The 23,739-nt window shown below is 39.1% G+C and overlaps 1 protein-coding gene across 1 annotated transcript; it reads right to left on the minus strand.

Moving 5' to 3' along the window:
* Positions 1-18,791: 18,791 nt before the first annotated feature.
* IL22 (interleukin 22) lies at positions 18,792-23,739 on the minus strand. Its single transcript, XM_006886103.1, has 5 exons — positions 23,554-23,739; positions 23,033-23,098; positions 22,773-22,916; positions 21,172-21,237; positions 18,792-18,869 (listed from the first exon to the last, which is right to left on the minus strand). The coding sequence occupies exons 1-5, from the start codon at positions 23,737-23,739 to the stop codon at positions 18,792-18,794; spliced, it is 540 nt and encodes a 179-aa protein (XP_006886165.1).

The raw sequence follows: 23,739 nt of genomic DNA on the forward strand, positions 1-23,739 counted from the left end.
AAGACCGGTCCCTCCCCACCCCATGCCCAAAAGTATGTGATACAGAGCTTTAAAATCTTAGCCTCCAAAGATAAACTTGGTTTCACCCTGTCCAAGACAGACCTAACTGTTTTCTTAGTGGTCCATTGTCTGTTCAAGACTAGGAATATATTAAATTGTAGTCCTCAATTTTCACCATGTCAACTCACAGTGACCCCATATGTGCAGAGGAGAGCTGTTCTTTAGTGTTCCAGAGTTGTGATCTTTCAGAGGCAGATTGCCACATCTGTCTTCCAAGGTTCCTCTGGGTGGATCTGAACCACCAACCCTCTGGTTAGTAGTTGAGCATTTAATAGTATGTGCCATTCAGGGCCTCCAGTATATTGCTTTCAGGTGCCTTCAATTGAGCTCAATCCATAGTGACTGTGTGTACAATAGAATGAAACTCTGCCTGATTTGTGCTACCCTCACAGTCCATGAAAATTCATGAATATGAAAGTAAAAATCCAAAGCCTTGTGCTGGTGGTCCTGCTTCTTTAAATAGAGTGTTTGGGTTTTGGGTTAAGTACGCTATCAACAGGTTTAAAACCATTCTCATAAATGCAAAAAAGATATTCAGTGTAAAGCCTTTCTCATGCCCTGACCCTTAGGTACCCTCCCTAAAGGCCATTGATAGTAATACACAAGTTACTTACCTTTGGTATTTAACTCTAACATGTACATTGTATAAACATCTCAGATTTTACGAACTTTTAATTGATATTTAACATTGTATAGTCTGTCCCTATTGGAAGCAGGAGTGGCATCCACTTCCTAAACAACATGCCTCCGGAAACTTTTATGAACTTTGATAATTGTCGTTGGTTGTAGAGGGCTTCAGGTTTTGTTTTCATAGACTCGCTATGATTCGTGATCGACTTGAAGGCAATCAACAACAAAAGCACCCAAATTTTCATAGTCTGAGCCCACCAGCCACTTGGGTGGTGAAAGAAAGATAAGGTAGACTGCTTCCCTATATATTTACAGCCCTGGGAACTCTCTAGGAAGTTTTACTCGCCCCTGCAAATTTGTGCGTCAGAATAAACTTGATGCAGTAAAAGGTTCTATCAAATCCTAACAAGGCTTTGCTCAAATACCACTTTTTTCCCCTCTTAAAAGAGTGTTTTCTTACACTCTCATTAGGAACAATCTCACCACACCGTATATCTTTAGCTCTTTTTCTCTAACTTATTCTTTCCAAATTCTTTATCATTGTAGCACCTTAATTTAACTCACTACCATTATGGCACTCTTGACTCACAGTGACCCTTCATTGGTTTCAAAGGTTATAAACTGTAACAGAAGGAGAATGCACATCTTTCTTTCCTGTGGAGCCATTTGTGGACTCAAAACATTGGTGACATGAAACCTTGGAGTTAGCAGTTCAACTTGCTACCAGACCTCCCTTGTCATTAACATGTACCACACACCTTATTTATGCGTTTTATTTACTATCTATTTCCCCTTACTAAAATCAAGTTGGGCAGAATTCTCTTCTTCTTGTTGACTACTGTTTCCTCAGTTATTAAAGATAGCTGACACACAACAGATATTCAATAAATATGTGTTGACCTTCTGGATATATCCCCACAGGATATCCCATGAGGTGAAAAAAAGGCCAAAGGGCAGAGAGGGCTTTGAAGAGGAGGGAGGAAGAAAATGTGATCAATGAGGGTGATAAACTGGATGAGTCTCCTTGACCCACTTCTGAGCCAAGCTGGGTAACCACAGACATTCTTATTATTTAACTTTACCCATGCGATTTACTGGGGTCACAATATTATCTCCTCCCTACCTTCATTATTGCTTTCTATCTCTACACAAGCTGAGCATCTGGGTGACATGGGACCCTCTTTTACAGCTCTCACTTGAGTGATATGAACTGACTTTTATCTGATTGAGGCTCAATATCAAGAAAACAAAGATTCTCACCACTGAGCCAATTGGCAGCATCATAATGGATGGTGAAGAGATTGAGATTGTTCACAGTTTTGGTTTGCTTGGATCCACAGTCAACACTCTTGGCACCAGTAGCCAGGAAATTAAAAGACGTATTGCAATGGGAAAGTCTGTGGTTAGAGACCTCTCTAAAGTACTGAAGAGCAATGCTGTCAGTCTGGAGACTAAGGTGGGCCTGATACATGCCATGTATGTATCTTTGCAATCACTTGCTATGCATCAATGAGCTGGACAATGACTATGGGTGATAGAAGAAGATTTGATGCCTTTAAACTGTGGTGCTGGAGAAGAGTATTGAATATACCATGGACTGCTAAGAAAACCAACAGGTTTGTCCTGGAGAGGGTAAAGTCTGGCTACTCCTTGGAAGAAAGGATTCTGAAGCTTTGTCTGACATACTTTGGACATGTTGCAAGGAGGGATCAGTCCTTGGAGAGGGACGTCATGCTTGAGAGGGTGGAGGGACAGTGCAGGAGAGGAAGGCCCTCAATGAGGTGGATTGATTCAGTGACTGCAGTAATAGGGGTAGGTGTGTCAGAGACAGTGAGATTGGTACAAGAGCAGAGTTTAGGGTTGTTGTACATGGGTCACTATGAGTTGTAGGCAACTTGACGGCATTTAACAACAACAAAAAAGAATATCTCTTTCTCGTAACTTCCTATATGCCAACAGATCACTTAAATAGAATTCATTAATCTGTGTTTCTTTAAATTGCTGGACTGCTGCTCTCTCATGACAGGAAATCAACTAATAAGACATCTTTTATTCTCCCTGAAAACGTGTTCTTAATGTTCATTCATTAATTCTCTCAACACATCAAAAATATTTACTGACCACCTACTGACAGTTTAAAATAATGAGTGAAATAGATTAAATTCCTTGTGCTCATGGTGCTTACATCATAATTGATAAAATTTGGGTGTCCAAGGTTTCCCAGAAAATAGACCCTGAAGCAAACTTGAGCATTGATGTTTTATTTTTGTTGTTGTTATGTGACATCTAGTAAGACTTGACTCATAGCTGTTCCTTGGGTGAGTTTCTGGAACCATAAATTGCACAGAAGGAGACTGCCCATCTCTCTCCCATGGAGGAGCTGGTAGATTTTGGCCTTTGTGCCTTTGATTGCCAGTGCAACTCCTTATCTTCTAGGCCAGAAGAGCTCCAGGGAATATAATTATACAGCAGTGAGTATAGGGAGAAAATAGGTAATAAGTGAAATAAGGATAAGAAGGAGAGAAGTCCATGCTGCTGCACTATAAACTGACCAGTGCTTTATGAAGAGAATGAGCTAGCCTCTTAGCCCTATAGGGCATCCCCAGACAAGTTGGACAAAACCTCTATGTTTTGGGTCAGACCAAGGGAAGGAGAGAGTCCTAAAGGTTTCACTGCCATTGATTAGGAATCAACTCGTAACTGTACCTCTAGAGGATTTCTGAGTCTGTAAATGACCTAAGAGGAGATTACCCTTCTTTCTCCCCGGAAGTTATTGGTGGATTCGAACCATCAGAGAGGTGTAATGAGGGAAGGTGTGTCAGAGACAGTGAGATTGGCTCAGGATAGAGAAGGATTCAGAGCTATTGTGCATAGGGTCACTACAAGTGGTAGTTGACTCAACAGCACACAATAACCACCACCATAGGAAATTAGTTTCTGTCTTAAATATCCTGTAGTAAAACCATGGTCTTCTCAATTACTTGCTATGCATCAGAAAGTTGGACAATTACTAAAATTGACAGAAGAAGAATCAATGCCTTTGAGCTGTGGTGCAAGAGAAGAATATTGAACATACCATGTACTGCCAAGATAACAGAAAGGTCTGTCCTGAAGAGAGTGAAACCAGTTTGCTCCTTGGAGGTAAATATTTTGAAACTCCATCTCACATACTTTGGACATTTTACCAGGAGAGATTAATCCTCAGATAAGGACATCATGCTTGAAAGGATGAAGGATCAGCGCAGGAGAGAAAGACCTTGGATGAGATGGATTGACACAGTGACTGTGGCAATAGGACAGGTATGTCAGAGACAGTGAGATTAGCTCAAGACAGGGCAAGGTTCAGAGCCATTGTTCATAGGGTCAGTATAAAATATAGTCAGCTTGATGGCACTTAACAACAACAATACCTTGAGCACATTCGTATCTAAACTACTAAAAGAAGCAGCAGGCAAAGATACTTCCCCAATACAAAAACTTATAGATAAGTGATACTTCAAGAGCAAACCAAACATACAGGTATAATGGTGCAAGTGGCATGGATTCCCACATCAAAGGCAGTGGCACAAGGTCCAGAAGGACTGAATATTATCTGACTTTGGATGATGGCAGTCAGTGTTGACCCCACGGCCTAACATGTGAAGCCTCTGAACAACCTCTACTATGACGGCTCAGGCTGTAGTCACTCTGACCTTGATCTGGGTGCTCCATGTGAAGATGGCACTCCAGACCTTGTGGCCCCATTCCCTGGTGTGTGTCTGGGTGTTGCCATTTGTAAACAGAGCAAGACAATGCTACATAATTCAAAATCAAGAAAGGAGTGTGTAAGGGATGTCTCCTTTCTCTAGACCTTTTTAATTTATATACTGAACAGATCATTCAGGAGGCTGGATTTTATGAAGAAGAATGTGGCATCAGGAGAGGAGGAAGGCTCATCAACAACCTGTGTTATGCAGATGATACAATCTTGCTCACTGAAACTGAGGAGGGCTTTAACATTTGCTGCAGAATGTCAAAGACTACAGTCTTTAATACGGATTGAATCTCAACATCAAGAAAACAAAGATCCTCATGACTGGACCAATAGCCATTATGAGAGATGGAGAAAAGATTGAGGTTGGTCATGATTTCATCTTTCTCAGATCACAGTGAGTACAATACATCAGCGGTGGTTAAGAAACAAAAAGACAGACTACACTGGGAAAATCTGCTGTCAAGGGCCTCTCCAGAGTGCTAAAGAGCAATGACCTCAATCTAGAGAGTAAGCTGTGCCTGACCTATGTCATCAGCCTTCCCAATCACTTACTATGCATCTGAGAGATGGACAATAACTAAGGAAGACAGAAGAAAGATCAATGTCTTTGAATTGTGGTGCTGGAGAAGATTATTGAATATACAATGAAATGCCAAGAGAGCAAACAGGTCTATCCTAGAGAAGGTGAAGCCAAGTTGCTTCTTAGAGATAAGGATTTTGAAACTCTGATTCATATACTTTGGATATGTTGCTGGAGGGACCAGTCCTTGGATAAGGGAATCATGCTTGGAAGGGTGGAGGGTTGGCACAGGAGAGGAAGACCCTGGATGAGATGGATTGACACAGTGACCATGGCAATGGGTTGAGGTGCCTCAGAAAAAATGAGGTTGACTCAGGATAGGACAAGCTTCAGAATCATTGTTAATAGGGTCACTATTGCAGTTGGAGTTGACTAAACAGGATATAGCAATAAGGTCTGCCTTTGACAACAAATAGAAAAATAAAGGTTAACCTTTCATCTTATGAACGGTAGAGGAACACAGATAGACATAGTACCAGAGGAAAAGCCCATACTGGAATTCAAACAAAATTGAGGAGAAAAAGCTGCAACATCCTTTCATTTTAATGAAATAGTCCATGATGGAAAACTTAAAATATGAAAAAAGAAATGTAACACATGAACATTTATATTCTAGTCATTAATGAGATGTGATGGACTGGTTTTGACCACTTGGAATCAGATGATCACCTGGTGTACATGGTAGACTACACTGGGAATGAAAGCAGAATGTGTTGCACTCATAGTTGAAAAATAATTTAAAGTTCTATCCTGAAATACAATGTTGTGATAGAATATTATCCACACACATACGAGGAAGATCTGCTATACGTCTATTCAAATATATGCAAGAATAGGAGGAAATTGAAAATTTTTATCGAATTTTGCAGTCCTAAACTGACAAAACACACAATCAAGATGCTTTATTATAATTGTCTTGGAATGCAAAAGTTGGAAATAATGAAGAATCCAAGGGGAGAGCTGAAAGAACTGAAAAACAAATTTAAGTCTCGTGTCACAATATTGAAAGATGCTATGGGCAATATGTTGAATGACCCAGAAAGCAGCACGGAGGAGCAATGATTTTGTTAATTATTACCTAATTAGGGAGGGACTGAAGAGCATTTTGCTGAATGGACTGATTCATTCCCATAAGGACAAATATTGTACAAAACCACTATTTTTTTAAATATAGTCAATTTTATTCAAGCCATTATACAAAAGGTCGGTTTGTATGTGGTGGTTTTGGTGGTGTGGATTTTTGGGGTTGGTTTTTTTTTTTCATTTTGGTTTCACTTTTAGTGACTTCTGGAGGAGACCGAACCTTGCTGTTCTTTTAGAACAATTCAATCTTTCACAAGATCCAAACCCAAAACATCTGGCTCATGATCGCTCTGCCATCCTGACTCGTAGAATGTCACCCTCTGCACCTGCACCTCTGGGCAGGTAGAAGGTGTACTATCTTGCATGATGTTCTCATTTTTTTCCTCTTTTAAATTTTTTTTATTAAATTTTATTAGTTTTAATGAACATTTACAGAGATTTTGGGTTTTCATTCATTCATTGTTGCACTGTTTTCTCCACCCTCATCCCCAGTTCATTCTTCTTTTCCCCCCCCATGTCTGTTTTAATTGTCCAATTGCCACAGTGCTTGTCAAAGCCAGTTCTGATTAATCTTCTTTGTCAGTGTGTCCCTTGCCATTCCCTATCACTCCTCCCTGAGAGAGACTTCACCCTGATTCATAAGGAAAAGGGGATGGCATATTCTCTTAGCTACTTCCTGCTGAAAAGGGGCGCTGTGGGTTTCATGGTGAATGTTTCTCTCACTACTCTAAAGGGCCCCCTTGGCAGTAGGAAACACATAGACTATTATGTGTTTAAAACCACTATTGTAGAGTGAGTATATAAGGATCCAAGGCGGGGAAGTTGGAGCAGAGGGATTAGGATATGAAGAGGGAGAAGGGGATTAATAATGAGATTGTACAATATGATGGGTAGGAGGGTGAGGGAAATTGAAAGAATTTGTCCAGGAAACAATGTATTCAAATTTCATAAATAAACTAGTATAATAATAAAAAATTTTAAAAAGAAGAAGATGGAGGGAATATACAGAATCACTGTACTAGAAGGAATTGATTGACACTGAAAATTTCAAGAGGTATCATACGAACAGGAGCCAAAAGTAATGAAGGAGGAAGTAGAAGCTGCATTGAAGGCACTGTAAAAAAATAAGCCCCAGGAATTGATGGGATACCAAGTGACTTGTTTCAATTAACAGATGCAGCCTTAGATACACTCACCAGTCTATACCAGGTAACTTGGAGGTCAATGGATTGGAAGAGGTCCATATTTGTTCCCATTCCCAAGAAAGGTGATTCAACTGAATGTGAAAACTTGCACAGTATCATTAATATCACATGCAAGCAAAAAACAAGATGGTAGAGAAAAAGAAATTACAGTTAATTATCATAAAATACATCTGCTACAGTTCCTACTGTCATTTATTTGTAAATATAAGTTAACAATAGTGGATTCCTTCTCCAACTACCCATTCCAAAGTCTCTTTACTTTCTATCTGCTCTTCAGCAGAGAAGACCTTCACTTGTCACATTCCTGTCAGTTCCTAATGTATCATTCATCTAAAGTTCTTAATGATCATCTCTACATGTTCACTAATGAACATATAAAGTTCTTAATGATCATGTATTTCCCTTTTGAGTGATATGGCTTTCTATAAAAATTTCTAAAAGAATGATATACTTTTTTAATTGGTTTGCTTACAGAGTTTATATATATTGTGTTTCACACTATTCCCCATTCACATTATTTCATACAATCATTCTCATGCATTATGTTTTTCAAAATTAATCACCTTGGGCCTTGCCCATCACCCTGTCTTTTTTCCAAGATCCATTCCATTTTCTTTCTCCCCATCTACACACCAAACAGTGCAGGCCTTTGGTTTCACTCTTACCTATCCACACCCCTCTGCTCCTTTCTCCCCACCTTGAGTGAAATAGAAGATACATGAATGATTATATGAAATACAATGTAAATGAAAGAGTGTATAAAACATGATGTATATAAATGAACCATAATATAAAGGAATTGCTATTGTTATTTTTATTGTTAAGAATCATTGAGTTGAGCATGACTCATAGCAACCCTATAAACAAAAGATCTGAATCCTGTACTACCCTGCGCAAAACTCACACTTCCTGACACTTAAGAGACCATTGCATCAGTCACCATATCAATTCATCTGGTTGAGGGTCTTCCTCTCCTTCACTGACCTTTTACCTTTCCCAACATCATGTCCTTCTCCAAGGATTAGCCCTTCCTAGCAGCATGCTCAATGTATGAGGCAAAGCCTCATCATTCTTGTCCCCAAAGAACACTCTAGCTGCACCCTCCCCAAGACAAATCTGTTTGTTCTTTTGGCCCTCCATGGGATGTTCAGTGCTCTTCTTCTACACCACAGCTCAAAGGCATCAATTCTTTTTCTATCATCCTTTTCATTGTCCAGGTCTCAGATGCATAGCCAGTGATCAGAAAGACTATGGCCTGAATCAGATGTACTTTAGTCTTCAAATTGACATCACTAATCCTCAGTAATTTGGAAAGGTCCCTAACTGCAGATTTTCCCAGTGCAATGAATGTCCTTATTCTCTGACTGCTGTTTCCAGGGGTGTTAATTGTGGATCCAAGCAAGATGAAGCTGTTGACACTTTCAGTCTCCTCTCCATCCATGATAATGCTACCTATTGGTTCAGTGACAAGAATCTTCCTTTTCCTGACATTGAGATGTGTTGTTGTTATGTGCCATCAAGTCATGTGCGACTCATAGCCACCCTATGTACAAAAGCCCTAAACGCCTGTGCCATTCTTATTGTCTCTGACACACCTACCCCCATTACCCCAGTTCCTGAATCAATCCATCTCACTGAAGATCTTTCTTTCTTGCGCTATTCTTCCACCCTCCCAAACATGATGTCCCCCTCCAAGGACTGGTCCTGTCTTGCAACATGTCCAAAATATGTTAGATGGAGCTTCCAAATCCTCACCTTCAAGGAGCAGCCTAGTTTTACCCTCTCTAGGACACCCTCTCTTGTTCTCCTAGCAGTCCATGGGATATTCAATATTCTTCTCCAGCACCACAGCTCAAAGGCATCAATTCTTTCGTTTTTAGACATTGTTCAGCTTTCTGATGCATAGCAAGTAATTGCAAAGACCATGGCCTGTATCAGGTGCACCTTAGTCTCCAGACATTGAGATAGAAAAGAATTATTATATGAAAACCAATTTAAAATTTAAAAAAAAATAACAAAAAGGATCTAAAACTAAAAAAACAAAACAAAATATGATGCATTTGAATGACAATGTTAGTAAAGAATATTGAATCTACTGTAGACTTCCAGAAGAATGAACACATTTTCTTAGGGGAAAAAATAAAGCCAGAATGTTCCTTTGAAGCAAGAATGGTGAGACTTCATCTCATATACTTTCTACATGTTAAAAGAAAGGACAAGTTCCTGGAGAAGATCATTGTGCTTGGTAAATCAAAGAGAAAAAATAAGGAAGACTCTCAACAAGATGAATTGATACAGTAGCTGCAACAATGGGCTCAAATAATAAGTAATATATAAATAAGAGTTATGTATGACTCGAGAATGTTTCCTTTATTGTTGTACATAGGTTTCCTATAACTCAGAATAGATTCAATAGCACCTAATCACAGCAGTAATAACAATTTTCCATTGATCCAACTATATAGAAAGAAATGAAAGAAATCCAACTAATTTCTTTGATTTATTTTAACTTGCCTAGCCTTATTGTATAACAATAGTAAGTCCCTGTTAATACTGAAACTAGAATCAGTCTTCTCAGGCTTCTTTGTCTACTTTTTCTCTCTCTCTCTCACACACACTCTCTCTCTCTCTCTCTCTCTCACACACACACACACACACACACACACATTGTTCCTTTAAAGTACACTTAAAAGACAAATCCTTTGCGACTGTGATTGTCCCCAAGACAAACAGATCTTTAGAACCATCTTCATCTTATAGAAGTATCTTCACACAAATCTTGAAATTGTGACCTCTTTTCAGAACTATATTATCTGTCTGCAGTCACGTTCATTCACAAGGGGAGCACTTCTCGTTAATGTATGTTGTTATGTTGTTAGATGTCATAGAGTCAACTCTGACTACCACTCATATCTATGAACAACAGATAGGAATTTGCCTTACCCTGTACCATTGTCAACATCTCTGTTATTGTTGTTAATCCATCTCATTGAGGGTCATCCTCTCCTTTGCTGACCGTTTTCATCTTTCCTAGCATGATGTCTTATTTCCAAAGGTTAGGCCTTCCTGATAATGTGCCCTGAGTATATAAGATAAAGTTTCACCATTCTTGCCTCTATAGTGGATCCTGGTTGTACATTCTCCAAGACAGACGTGTGTGTGTGTGTGTGTGTGTGTGTGTGTGTGTGTTGCTGTTCTTTTGGGAAATTTCAATACTTCTCTCCAACACCACAATTTTTTTATACCATTGAGTCGACGACAACTCATAGCTACCATAAGAAAAATAGTTCTGTAACTTTCCTTATTCTAAACCAGTCTCACTCTGACACACATGCCCCCATTGTCACAGTCACTGTATCAATCCCTCTCTCCAGTTACAAGGCATTGATTTTTTTTCTATCATCTATATTCATTGTCTAGCTTTCAGATTCATAAGAAGTAATTGAAAATACAATGTCTTTGGTTAAGTACACTTCAGTCTTTAGCTTGTTCAGTCTTGTTCTTTAGCTCTTTGGAGAGATCATCAACAGCAAATTTTCCCATGCAATATGTATTTTGTTTCTTAACTACTGCTATCATGCATGTTGAATGTGGAGCCAAGTAAAATGAAATTATTGACAAATCAGTCTTTTCTCCATCCATCACAAAGTTTCCTATTGGCCCAGCGATGAGGATTTTTGTTTTCCTGCTGTTGAGAACTAATCTATTTTGAAGGTTCTAGTCTTTGATCTTTGATAGTAAGTATTTCAAGCCTTTCTTGCTCTCTGCAAGCAAGGTCGTGTCATCTGCAGAATACAGTTGCTGATGACTCTTGCTCTAATCCTGATGTAATTTAAAGCTTAGAAGAAATACTAAAGAGCTACTTTTTTGTGTGATCCAGGCACAAATTTTCGTTTCCTAGTCATCCAAATTGAGTGTCACAGTAATAAGAATACATTCATTTTCTCTGGCTCCCCTCCCATCTATTCCAGTGCCAGAACCCATGTAAATCAATCTAAATAGTGGTTGCAATGTTTAGTGACTGTCTCATACAAACTCCCAGAATGATCAGAGACACTCAACTCTTCTGCCAGTGCCAGAAGCCACTGCAATGCTGACGTTCCAGCAAAATACTAGCAACTGGTACAGATGTCCTGAAGCTAGCTGTATTTCAGCAAACACCACCCAGGGACTATGAGAAATTCTATTTCATATAGGTGCCCGGACTTTCAACACTCCTCTCCAGAAAGGAAGATGATCTAGAAACCATATGCCTTATGTCCACAGACATTTATAATTTTTAGGTATTTATATTAGATTCCTTGTATTAGAATTAAAGTATTTTTTAGTCCATGAAGGTTGGTCTCATTGTATCAACATATATTCAAATATCCATCAATTTTTATTCATTTCAACCCTTTGCTAATTTTAAAATGCTATAATTCAAACAACAAGTAATTATTGTCTATTTCCACATATCAGAGGCCATTCCAGGTGTTGGGAAAACAAAGGCAAATAGGGGAGACAAAAATAAATGTCTTATGGAGCTTACATTATAGTGGTGGAAAAAGAACACTTCTTCCTTTTAGAAAGAGTCCCTTCATTTATGTTCTCTTATTCCTTTTCGCTAAATCTCCCTTCTGTTCCCCTTTCTAAAATTTCAAAGTGTGAAGTTCAGATCTTAGCTCTTTTCTCTGTGAAATATTTGCTAAAGATCTCCATGAGAAATTTGGACTTTAAAAAGGACTGAAACTTTAATTTAGGCTCTGCTATTTATTAATTCTGTGACTGACATACATTTTTGTGTTACTTTTCTCACATATAAAATGAAGATGGTAATACTTTGCTGCACTGGAAAAACAAGAAACTCATGAAATGTTATACAAAATGGGTGACTCTGGAGAACATTATGCTGAGTGAAATATCTCAGTCACAAAAAGACAAATACTGCATAGTGCCACTGTTTTAAAGCGGTACATCAGAGTTGGGGGGAAACTAAGAGAGGATAAATAATGTAACATTGGAAAGATGAGGGAGAGAACTATTTAGGAGGAATACATTATTAGGTATTATTGTCATGACAAAAGTCCAGAATGAAAGCTGCACAGTGGAGTGGACTGGCAGAGGGGGGAATTATATAACAAAGAAAGAATTTTTTTAAAATGTATTTTTCAAAGAGAAACGTGAACTGGGGGGAGTGGTGGGCAGAGAGAAAAGTGTGCAACAAAGAATGAATGGAAATTAAAAGTCTCTGTAAACTTTCATTAAAATTTTTTAAAATTGCATGTTTTAACACCAAATAGAACACAGTCTAATGACTGTGTTGCCGATATAATTATACTAATTTAATAAAGTCATATTATTCTGTAAAAAAATGAGGCTAATAATATTACCTATATTTCCATATTTATTGCTCTTCCAAAAAAGAAGTAATCCAACAGAGTGTGGAAATTATTGAACAATATCACTAATATCACGAGCAAGTAAATTCTTGCTGAAGATTATCCAAAAATTACTGGAACATTATGTCAACATAGAACTACCAGAAATACAAGCTAGTTTTATAAGAGTCCATGGCACTAGGGACATCATAGCAGTATCGGAGGAATCTTGGTTGAAAGCAGAAAGTACCAGAAGAGTGTCTGTGTTACATTGACTATGTAAAGGTATTTAACCGCATGGATCACAACAAATTGTGACTAACCTTGAGAAGAATGGGAATCTCAGAATACTCGTACTCAGGCAAAACCTATACTTAGACCAGGAAACAGTCATCAGAACAGAGCAAGGAAATACTGCATGGCTCAAAAGCAGAAAAGGAATATGCCAGGGATGTGTCCTGTCTTTACAATCTATATGCCAAACAGATCATTCAGGAGGCTGGACTTTTATGAGGAGGATTGTAGTATCAAGATTGACAGTTGTTGTTGTTGGTGGTGGTGCTGTCAAGTCTTAGACAATTCATAACGACCCTATGAATGAACAACCGGAGCACTGTTCATACATAGAGTTTCCAGAGGCAAGTCATTTCAGAAATGGATGCCGCTCCTACTTCCAGGCTTGTTTTAGTCGGGAAGCTCCAGCCAACACTGTCCACCATGGGTACCCATAACCATGTTTGGCACATCACTGTCACAGTCTTCAGCATCACAGCAACCACGAGTTACCTCTGTACAGTAATGCACAGACCAGTGCTATACCACCTAGAAGAATGTTTGACAGGAAAACAATTTGAACCTGGCCAAGGACCACAGATGAGGATCACCCACCTTCGGCTTGGTAGCATAACTTCCTGTGCTTTTTACTTCATGACTCTATCTGTATGCATTCTTATGTACATCTGTCAAATTTACAAAAGTATGTAAAGTCCATGAGGAAAGGAACTTTTCTCACCACCATGCAACGTGGGAAAAAAGTTAATACTTTATAAGCAAATGTTGTTGTTACTGTTATGTGCCATCAAGTTCTCTGTGACACATAGCAAACCCTATGTACAACAGATCTGAACCCCGCTTTATCCTCAGCCAATCTTACTGTCTCTGACATACTTATCCCCATTACCCCAGTGGCTGAGTCAATCTGTCTCTCTTGTCCTTCTTCTCTTGCACCATCTTTCCACCCTCCTAAGCAAGATACCCCTCCTTGCAACATGCCCAAAGTATGGCAGATGGAACTTCAGAATCCTTGTCTCCAAGGAGCAGCCTGGTTTTACCCTTTTCAGGACAAACCTGTTAGTTCTCCTACCAGTCCATGGTATATTAAATACTCTTCTCCAGCACCACAGCCAAAAATTAAATGAACAGTCAAGGCAAGTGATAAGTTCTTTTGTTTGTGGTACATACATCAAAGAAAAAACGAAATGGGTTAATAGGAGTGAGAAAGGAGTGGAGAAATGGTTAGATGATTACTTTTTATAGAAGAGCTAAGAAAAATCTCTCTAACGAGGTAGTATTGGAGCTAGGATTTCAGTGAAGGACTGAAATATCTGCAGGGAGAGAATTCATGGAATAGGGAATATTGAATGTAATGACTTCAGGGCAGGGACAAACCTTACATATTTGAAGACAAGCAAAAAAATCAATATGTCTGCAGTCGAGAGAGCATGGAGAAGGGTGGTAATTGAGACTGGGAAAGAATCATAGGATGTGATAAAAATTTTGAATTTCATTCTTAACACAGAAATCATTCAGAGGAGCAGAGAAATGCCACACTCTAATGTTTTTGTTTTTTAATTGATGCTACAACTCTGGAAGTTCAAATTCATGAATTGCTCCATAGAAGAAAGATGGACAATCTCCTGTGTAAACAAATAAGTCTTGCAAACCCAATGAAGAGTAAGCTATGAGTTGGAACTGAATCCAATGGGATTCTGTTTTGTTTTGTTTTCTAGTTGGAGGGTTGTAAATAAACAGTGGAAGGACATTTAGAAGCTATTGCAACACTCAGAGGAAAATAGCGAACAGAACCGAACAGTTAACAGTTTAAGAAATGGATAAATTCAGTGACTAATTTGAAGTTAAAATATTGAATTCCTGTTATGAAAAGTGCAGAGTTGGTAAAAGAAAAGCTGTTTTGAAATACAGAGGATATTATGCACGTATTTTTAAGTCTGTTGTTGTTATTGTTGTTGTTGTCATGTGCCATCAAGTAGCCTTCTACTAATAGAGACCCCTATGCACAACAGCTCTGAAGCCTGCCCTGTCCTGAGCCAGTCTCAATGACTCCAACACACCTACCACCATTGCCTTAGTTACTGTATCAGTCCATGTGTCTGAGGTCCTTCTTGTGCTGTCCCTCCACACTTTCAAGCATGATGTCCTTCTGTCCTTCCTGGCTACGTGGCCAACGTATTTGAGACAGCATTTCAAAATCCTAACCTCCAAGGAGATAATTAGTTTCACTCTCTCCAAGACAGACCTATTTTTTTTCTTAGCAGTCCATGGTATGCTCAAGACTCTTTCCAGCACCACAATTCAAAGGCATCAATTCTTCTGTCATCCTTAGTCATTGTCCAGCTCTCTGATGCACAGTCAGTAATTGCAAAGATCATGCACTGAATCAGGCGCACCTTAATCTCTAGACTGACACGGTTGCTTCTCAGTACTCTGGAGAGGTCCTTGACAACAGATTTTTCCCAGTGCAATTAGTATTTTTGGTTTGTTTGTTTGTTTGTTTGTTTGTTTTTCTTTCCTGACTGCTGGTGCTAAGAGTGTTGATTGTGGAACTGAGCAAGCTGTAACTGTTAGCAACCTCAATCTCTTCTCCATCCATCATGGTGGGGCCAACATCTTCTATTGTGGCTCACTTTGCAGAAAATTGGCCAAAAGCAAACATAATGTCAAGATTTGCTCTTGTGATTATGTTGTTGTTGTTGTTGTGTACCGTCGAGTTGAAACCCACCCATATCTGAGCCTCCTGAAGCAGATTTTCAAACAATTCATCACACTGTAAAAGAATGCCCATCCATTTCCTGCATAGCAGCTGGTGTCCTCAAATTGAACCGCGTGCTTTGGGGATTGCAGCACTGTTTCTTGCCATTAGGCCACCAGAAGGATTCAAATGGAAGAAAAGAGGAAAAAAGTTGCAAACCAAAACATTATCAAATGTCTTTTATCTGTGAACATCCAACATTTTGGGCTGAAACCCAATAGTACATACTCCGTTTAGCTATAAATGAACCTGAATCTTGCAGAGTACAAGCTCATTGAGATTACTCCATCACCAAAACCAAAGTCCAATATGCTGCTGTCAAGTTGGTTCTAATGTCTAGTGACTCTCCATCAGTTTTCAAGACTGGGAGCCTTTCCAGGAAGAGACTACCCGTCTTTCTTCCTCCCTCACAGTGGCTCACGGATTAGAACTCTCAACCTTTCAGTTAACAGCCTGAAACGATATACATTACACCATCAGGGCTTCTTATCTCATAATCAGTCTTGATTTAATCCTTAACAAACAGCAACTTGACAATCACCTCGGAAAGCCCCTAGGGTGAATGGTGTGTGGGAAATGAGCAAATGGTTAGTTGGTACATGTCTTATTGGAAAAAATCCACGATTTCTGATTTTTGGAGAAGGAATCACTTTGGACTGACTTTCATCACCTGTAAAGAGACCTAGTGAAGTCTGGTCGCTTAGTGGAAGGAGTTTCAGTGCCAACCCAAAGGCATGTGCGAGAAAGCTGCTCTCTGTGGGAGAAAGATGGACAGTCTCTTCCCATGCAAGTAATTGCCTCTGGAAACCCACTGGAGGGTCAGTTCCAACTCAACACTAGATAGGAGCAGGGAGCTCTGATGGCTTAGTGGTAAGGACTTGTGCTGCCAAGTCAAAGATTACTGGTTTGAATCCACCAGCTGTTTTGGGGGAGGAAGATGAGCTATGTCTTCCCTTGTGATATATTATCTCTGAAAACTGCTGGAAGGTCAGTTATGAGTCAGTTATGACTCAATAACAAACAAACAGCATGAACAAACCTCTATGTTACCTTGAAACCCTTTCTTCCAAGGAAGCACTCTTCAGTGCCACTAGAGTTGGGCTTGGTGTTTGGGTTTTTTTTCTTTTTCTTTTTCTTTTTCTCTTTGAATGTACTAGTCTTTTTTATCTTGATCTCTACTATCTCTTCTTCATATAAATATTAAAGATGTACAGCCATAACTCTCTCAACGTGTTTTGTAAAATCTTAATCATCTTCCAACCACAAGTCTTCTGTATCAGTGCTGAACTTCGCTAATAGAGAAGATTCCCAAAGCACAGCCAACTCTCCATTTTATTGCTTGACTTATAGGAGCAGTGAAGAATGTTCCCACTTTAGCTAAAAACTAGAGCTAAACTCACAGAAGGATGGGAAATCTTCTTCTCTGAAATTTACTTCCTCCTAAAACCCACAGAAGAGAAAGCAACAAGTTGATTCTTACTCAAAGGCACATAACAATAGAGACAAAGCAGGTAAACAAACTGTAGTCATAAAAGCTGTGTGTATTTCTGTCCAGTGATATCACTTCACATTTTTTAATACCCATACTACTGGTATTGAACATAGATTCTTTTCAATTTCTTATCTTGTTTTAATTTCAGAGTTATATCTTGAATTAATATATTTAATCTATATAGGCAATCCAACAAAGAGCCTTGAAGTCAGAGATAACTAGAGATAACTACTTAGAGTTGCACAGAGAGCTCTGGTGGCTTTGTGGTAAGGAGTTGTGCTACAACCAGTCCAGACCAAAGATTTGAATCCACCAGCTGCTCCTGGGAGAAAGATGGGCAGTATCTTTCCTGGGGACTTTGTGTCTCTAAAATCTCACTGGAAGGTGAGCTATGAGTCAGTTCTGACTCCACAGCATAATACAACCACAACTTAAATGTACAAAATGTGTCTCCAATTCAATATTCTCATCTTCAATTTATGATAATAGCAATGTTTACCTCTCACTTGTTATGCATCAGAGAGTTGGACAATGACCAAGGAGGATAGAAGGAGAATTGATGCCTTTGAGCTGTGGTGCTGGAGAAGAGTATTGAGAATACCATGGACGACTAGGAAAACAAACAGATCTGTCCTGGAAAGGGTTAAACCGGGTGGCTCCTTGGAGGCAAGGATTCTGAGGCTCCGTCTAACATACTTTGGACATGTTGTGAGGAGAGACCGGTCCTTAGAGAGGGACATCATGCTTGGGAGGGTGAAGGGGCGACAGGGGAGGGGAAGACCCTCTATGAGGTGGATTGATTCAGTGACTGGGATAATTGGGATGGGAGTGTCAGAGACAGTGCGATTGGCACAGGACAGAGCGGAGTTTAGGGCTGTTGTACATAGGGTCGCTATGAGTCGCAAGCGACTCGACGGCACATAACAACAACAACAACAACAACAAAGAAAAGGTAATTCAAACAAAGTTCTTGTCCCAGCTAGCAAACACAAATGATTAGATAAAAGTGGTGATAATTTTAGAAGGGGGGAGGAAATCACAAAGCCAACAAGATTTAGGAAATCAACATATTTATTCAGGTCAAATAAACAACTTCATAGTTATTGTCATAAATATTAATAATATCCTTAAAACCAGTAATTCTTTATTTCCATAAATAAGTTCATATTTGTAAAATTGCATAAATAGAGTATATACTTATAACAATAAATAAATTAATAAATATGAAATATTTGTAATGAAAGCATGAAGTTATATAAGATCTGTTAGGGTTTCCTCCCTTAAAAGGCTGGGAAGCAAACTTTTTTTTGTGGGAATAAACAATAGTTTAAAAAAGAAAATGTTTCTCTATATGTGTAAAACACCAACTATAAAATGTTATCAGTAAATCACTTTATGCTTAAAAGGTTACTTTCTAGTCCTATAGACACAAGTGACATTGTTTTCCTTTTTAAGCTACTTTGAGGTTCATTTGGGACTTCCCATTTTCATTACAGTTTAAAAAAATGTGCATCTTATTGCTTCTATAAAAGCAGGGAGGGTTCTTTTTTTCTTTTTCCTCCCTCAGCTTTGCTCTGATTAAGTGCAGGCATCCTTCAGGGCGAAGAACAGCAAATCCATTTCTCCAATTACTTTGATCTCACCGCTTTCTCCAAGCTGTGAAATAAGAACACAAAAGTCTGAATATTTACACTGTATTTCCCAAAGTGGAATAAAGTAGAGTGAGATGGCATGATTCAGTAGCTGCAGACACAAATCAGACTTTAGCCTTTTTGAAAAACACTGTAATATGGATGCCCTGTCAGGAAAAGTATAATGTGACTTGCCAAAGACCTTAAAATTGTGACTATTGAAACTGGTACCAGCAGGCATCAGCTCAACTGTATCTCACACCAAAGAAGCTTTTTAAAACTTAGGTAGAAAGATGGCCACACCTTCTGTCACCAAAACAACTATAAAGTTATGCTGACATTTAGAGAATTCTGAAGACCAACCCTTATAAATGTTCCTGTGTCTTACTTCCACAACAGTCCAACATCATTTATTTCTAATAATTCAGCTCAAACAGCATGAATCCAGAGCACACATTTACCAAAGTCAGCTTTATCTATTCTCACTTACTTGACAAACAAAAACAGTTTCACCTTCCTAGAAAAATACCAAGGGAGTCATTTCCAGGTGCTTTAGTAAAAGTCATATAGGAGTGCTAGCACCTATTCTCTTCCTTCCAGCAACTAGTATGCAGATGAGATATTCAAAGCAAAGAAACAAATTCAAATCTAGTAACCTCCACGCATGTAATGTGTTCTCGATTATGTCAAGAAAAATCCCAAGTCACTATTGCCCCCTGTAGTTTGTTGTCACTCAAAGACCGTAAAGAATTTTGAAGCTCACCTTGCCCTAGTGCCATACACTATGGTTTCCCTTTGTAGTGACAAGGAACTAATACCTCCCAAGAAGGTCCCTTCCACCAGATAGCTCTGACCAATTTTGCCTTCTGTAGGACATTCTCTGAATGACTTTCTTCTCTTACATGTGTTTTCTAGAGCTCGGGGCGGGGGGCGGGGGGAGCGGGGAAAAGTAATCATTCTCACACATGGCAGATATGAAAGTTAATTCTCTCTAAAAAGTTTTTAAATGTCTGTTTACCCACACAGATCACCATCAGCTTTTTTTGCACTTCACTTTTATTAAAAAAAAATTAAGTAAACTGTCATCCGAGATGTTTTTAAACAGAAACTACAAAGAATTCTAAGTAATAGATCTCTAATAAGAGAATTGTTCTTCATAATGAGAAAGGATGAAGCCTTCTATTATCAAAGGATGAAATAATTGTGTGCATTAAATTATACTTGGAAAGAATATATGAGATAGATTATATATATAATATCTCAAAAGAGAGGGAAGTTAATCTAAATTTGGCACTGAAAATTATGTTAACCAGAACCTTCCTATTTCTGACAGTTTAATTGCACCTTCTAATAAGAGTATCACTTTCCCAGCTAATTATTCTTCGACGTCACTGAGTGATACAAATAGCCAGCACACTTCAATGAAAAGCTGAGGTCTCTCTCAGGGAGGAGTGATAGGGAATGGCAAAGGACACACTGACAAATGAGATTAATCAGAACTGGCTTTGACAAGCACTGTGGCAACTGGACAATTAAAACAGACTTTCAAGAGGGGGAGGAAAAAAGAAGGACAATCTTGGGGGGGAGGGTAGAGAAAATAGTGCAACGATGAATGAATGGAAACCCCAAATCTCTGTAAATGTTCATTAAAATTAATAAAATTTAATTTAAAAAAAACTAAAAAAAAAGAAAAGCTGAGGTTTATGCTTTTCTACTATTGCATGTGTTAACAGGAGACTACAAAATAATAATGCTAAAACTGAGTGTATACCGCTATTGGAAAATGTGCTGGTCTAGAATCCCGGACACCTGTGTCCCAACAACCCTAGTTCTGTCACTAGTCATCTTGAGACAATACAGTAATAAAACCTGTTAATGTTAAGTGCCATCAAGTTGACTACACCTCACACTGATCTCTGCACAATAGATCTCTACCTTGCCCTACCCATGCCATCTTCATCATCTCTGATACACTGGAGCCCATTGTTACAGGCATTGCACCAATCTATCTCATCGAGGATCTTCCTCTCTTTGACCCTCCGCCTTTCTAAACATTATGTCCTTTTCCAAAGACTGACCTTCTCTTAATAATGTGACCACAATATGTGAGCCAAACCTTCACTAGATGACCTAAATTTCCAGCAAGTTTTGGAATTCTACAACGAGCAAAACTTAGAAATACTATATACATACATAGATACATCTACAAATTTGTACATCTGGCTAATTAACTTGCTGGCAGTAAACCAAAGGAATAAGACTGGAAAACAACCTTTGTCTCTCCAGGCATTAATAGTATTAATCGTATTAGGAGTTATCAGTCATACCTGTTTCACTGTGTCCTTCAGCTTCTGAACATTTCTCTGGACTTGTTGACCATCACCCTGAATATGCTGCAAAAGGAAAACAAGAATAACAATTTAATGCGGCCAGCCTGGAGTTTAATGAACCTCAGCTTCTCTATTTTAGGCAATCACCTGAAATTGAAGCGCTTTGTCATTTCACCCGCTGTGACCTACATTTCCCAAGTGACCTACATTTCCCACACTGTTAAATTGTCTTGAACACCAAAATCCAGTCACTTTCTTTACAGGGGACCGCTCTTCAACTTTAAGAAACTCTGATTCCTCAATTTCTGGAAACAGTCAAGCAGTTTATACAAATTGTCTCATGGATAAACCCCAAAATGTACTTCATCAAAAATATGTCCTCACTTTCTACAAAGATGGCACTGAAAATGAAGAAGGAAGCCCCAAGAAGGAAGCCCCTGCCCCTCCCAAAACTGAAGCCAAAGCAAAGGCATTAAAGGCCAAGAAGGCAGTCCTGAAGGGCATCCACAGTCACAAAAAAAAAGAGAGAGAGAGAGAGAGAAAATCCACAAGTCACATCTTCCAGCAGCCCAAGACCCTGAAACTCTGAAGGCAGCCCAAAAATCCCCAGAAGAGCGCCCCAGGAGAAACAAGCTTGACCACTATGCCATCATCAAGTTTCCCCCGACCACTGAGTCAGCCATGAAGAAGACAGAAGGTAACAACACACTTGTGTTCATTGCGGATGTCAAGGCCAACAAGCACCAAATCAAACTGTAAAGAAGCTATGTGACATTGATGTGGCCAAAGCCAACATCTTGATTAGGCCTGATGAAGAGGAGAAGACCTATGTTCAACTTGCTCTTGACTATGATGCTTTGGATGTTGCCAACAAAATTGGAAGCACTTAAACTGAGTCCAGCTGACTAATTATAAATACAAATCTTTTTCACCTAAATCAATCAATCAATAAAAATAAATTCTAAAAAAGTGTTCTCAAAACAAGTACGTAAACATCATGGTAAACAGTAAGCCTTCCACAATAAACAGTAAGATCTTATTCCACTCATAACTTTTCTCTGAGTGTGTGTTCAGAGGCCTTAAATTCACACACTCCCATCTCTGTCACTTCCCATGACATCAAAGTCTCTGCACACTCACCTCAGACGTTAAACCTTCCTACTTCCCTCTTTTCTCACTTTCTTTTTCTTTCTTACCCCCTTCCTCCCACAACTTTAAAACATCGGATCTATGTCCTCATCTAGACTTGTTTTTTGCCTTGAAACTCTCAACACCTTCCTCATCGTACATAGCCTGAGTTACTATTTTCTAGGATCAAATGAAATTTCCAAGCACTCCTATCTTAGACCTCATTCATCACCATAAATTCAAACTATGGCTCAATTAAAGCAAAACCAAACAATTAGACACTCTCATTCCAAATGGGTTTTGGCCAAACTGACAAACACTTCACTGCCAACATCTGGAAGTAAAAGGGATAGGAAAGGAAGAGGGAGGTGGAAGGAAAAAATGAAGATTTCAAGATTGATGAGAGGTTTTAATCGGAAGAGAGAAGGGAAGCAGCCGGGAATGGGTGAGCTTAAGCTGAAAGAACTTACACATTGGCTGAGCTGATTCCTGAATCTGGTCATGATTGACACCACCTGCTGCATGTGGGGCTGGAATCTATCAGAATAGGGCAGAAGCACATCTTCGATGGTGAAGTTCAGCACCTGCTTCATCAGATAGCAATGCTCACTCACCTGCGGAGCCAAAGTTCAACAGTAGGGGTTACAATAGGCAGACATTCAAAAGACTCAATCTTTCAAGTCTCCACTATTGGTATCCTGTCCCTACTGCTCATTGTGACCAGACTTACATGAACTCCACTTAAAAGTTTATCCTCAATGAGGCGAACATCGGTGTTGTTATCTGCCAAGCTGGCCTGAAAATAAAGACAAGACTATGGTAACATCTGGCCTGAACATCGGGAAGATAGAACATAAATCTGTAAGTAGAGATACACCCTAGCCCTTCTCACCAGAGCAATGTTATGAAGACTAGACAAAGATCCAACCCAAACTCAAGTGTGCATAAGTTTACTAGAAGGCACCAGGAAATAGGGCAGGAGAAAAAAATCCTCTGATAGGCTACCAAATGGCTTCTTTTTTTTAATAGAACTCAATGTTATGGACTCTAAAAGCCAAACTAAAAGGTCCTCTAGAAACATGAGATCTCCAAAGAGTCCCTAAAGGGACATGGAAAACTATCTTAGATGTCCAATTATCTGTGAGGATATGTGTTAGATATTTGGAGACCTTAGAAATGCTCTGAAGAAAATGATATGAGGTATTTAGATTCCAAAAAAGTAGAATGAGGAAAAGAGACAGAGACAAGTACCTCCTTAGCAAGCATGAGGGTACGGTTGATGACGTAGGGCTGCTGGAAGTCGGTTTGGTTGAGCATGCAGTGGGACTTGATGGGCACAGCTGTCCCTCCCTGGATTGACAAGGCAGTGAGTAGGATGTAACAGGCAGCTACAGACCCCCAAAGGGAAGAGCTCACAGACTTCTGCAGGATCGCCAT

This window comes from Elephantulus edwardii, unplaced genomic scaffold (assembly GCF_000299155.1).
Source record: "Elephantulus edwardii isolate Elephantulus edwardi_28Jun2011 unplaced genomic scaffold, EleEdw1.0 scaffold00047, whole genome shotgun sequence".
Taxonomy (NCBI): Eukaryota; Metazoa; Chordata; class Mammalia; order Macroscelidea; family Macroscelididae; genus Elephantulus; species Elephantulus edwardii.

Excerpts from the sequence above, each read along its gene's own strand:
- IL22 (XM_006886103.1), bottom strand. The coding sequence starts at position 23,739 with ATGGCGATCCTGCAGAAGTCTGTGAGCTCTTCCCTTTGGGGGTCTGTA. Across the intron at positions 23,099-23,553 it reads CCCTCATGCTTGCTAAGGAG|GCCAGCTTGGCAGATAACAA; the intron begins GTACTTGTCTCT and ends CTTTATTTTCAG. Across the intron at positions 18,870-21,171 it reads TGAAGGACACAGTGAAACAG|CTTGGAGAAAGCGGTGAGAT; the intron begins GTATGACTGATA and ends CTTATTTCACAG.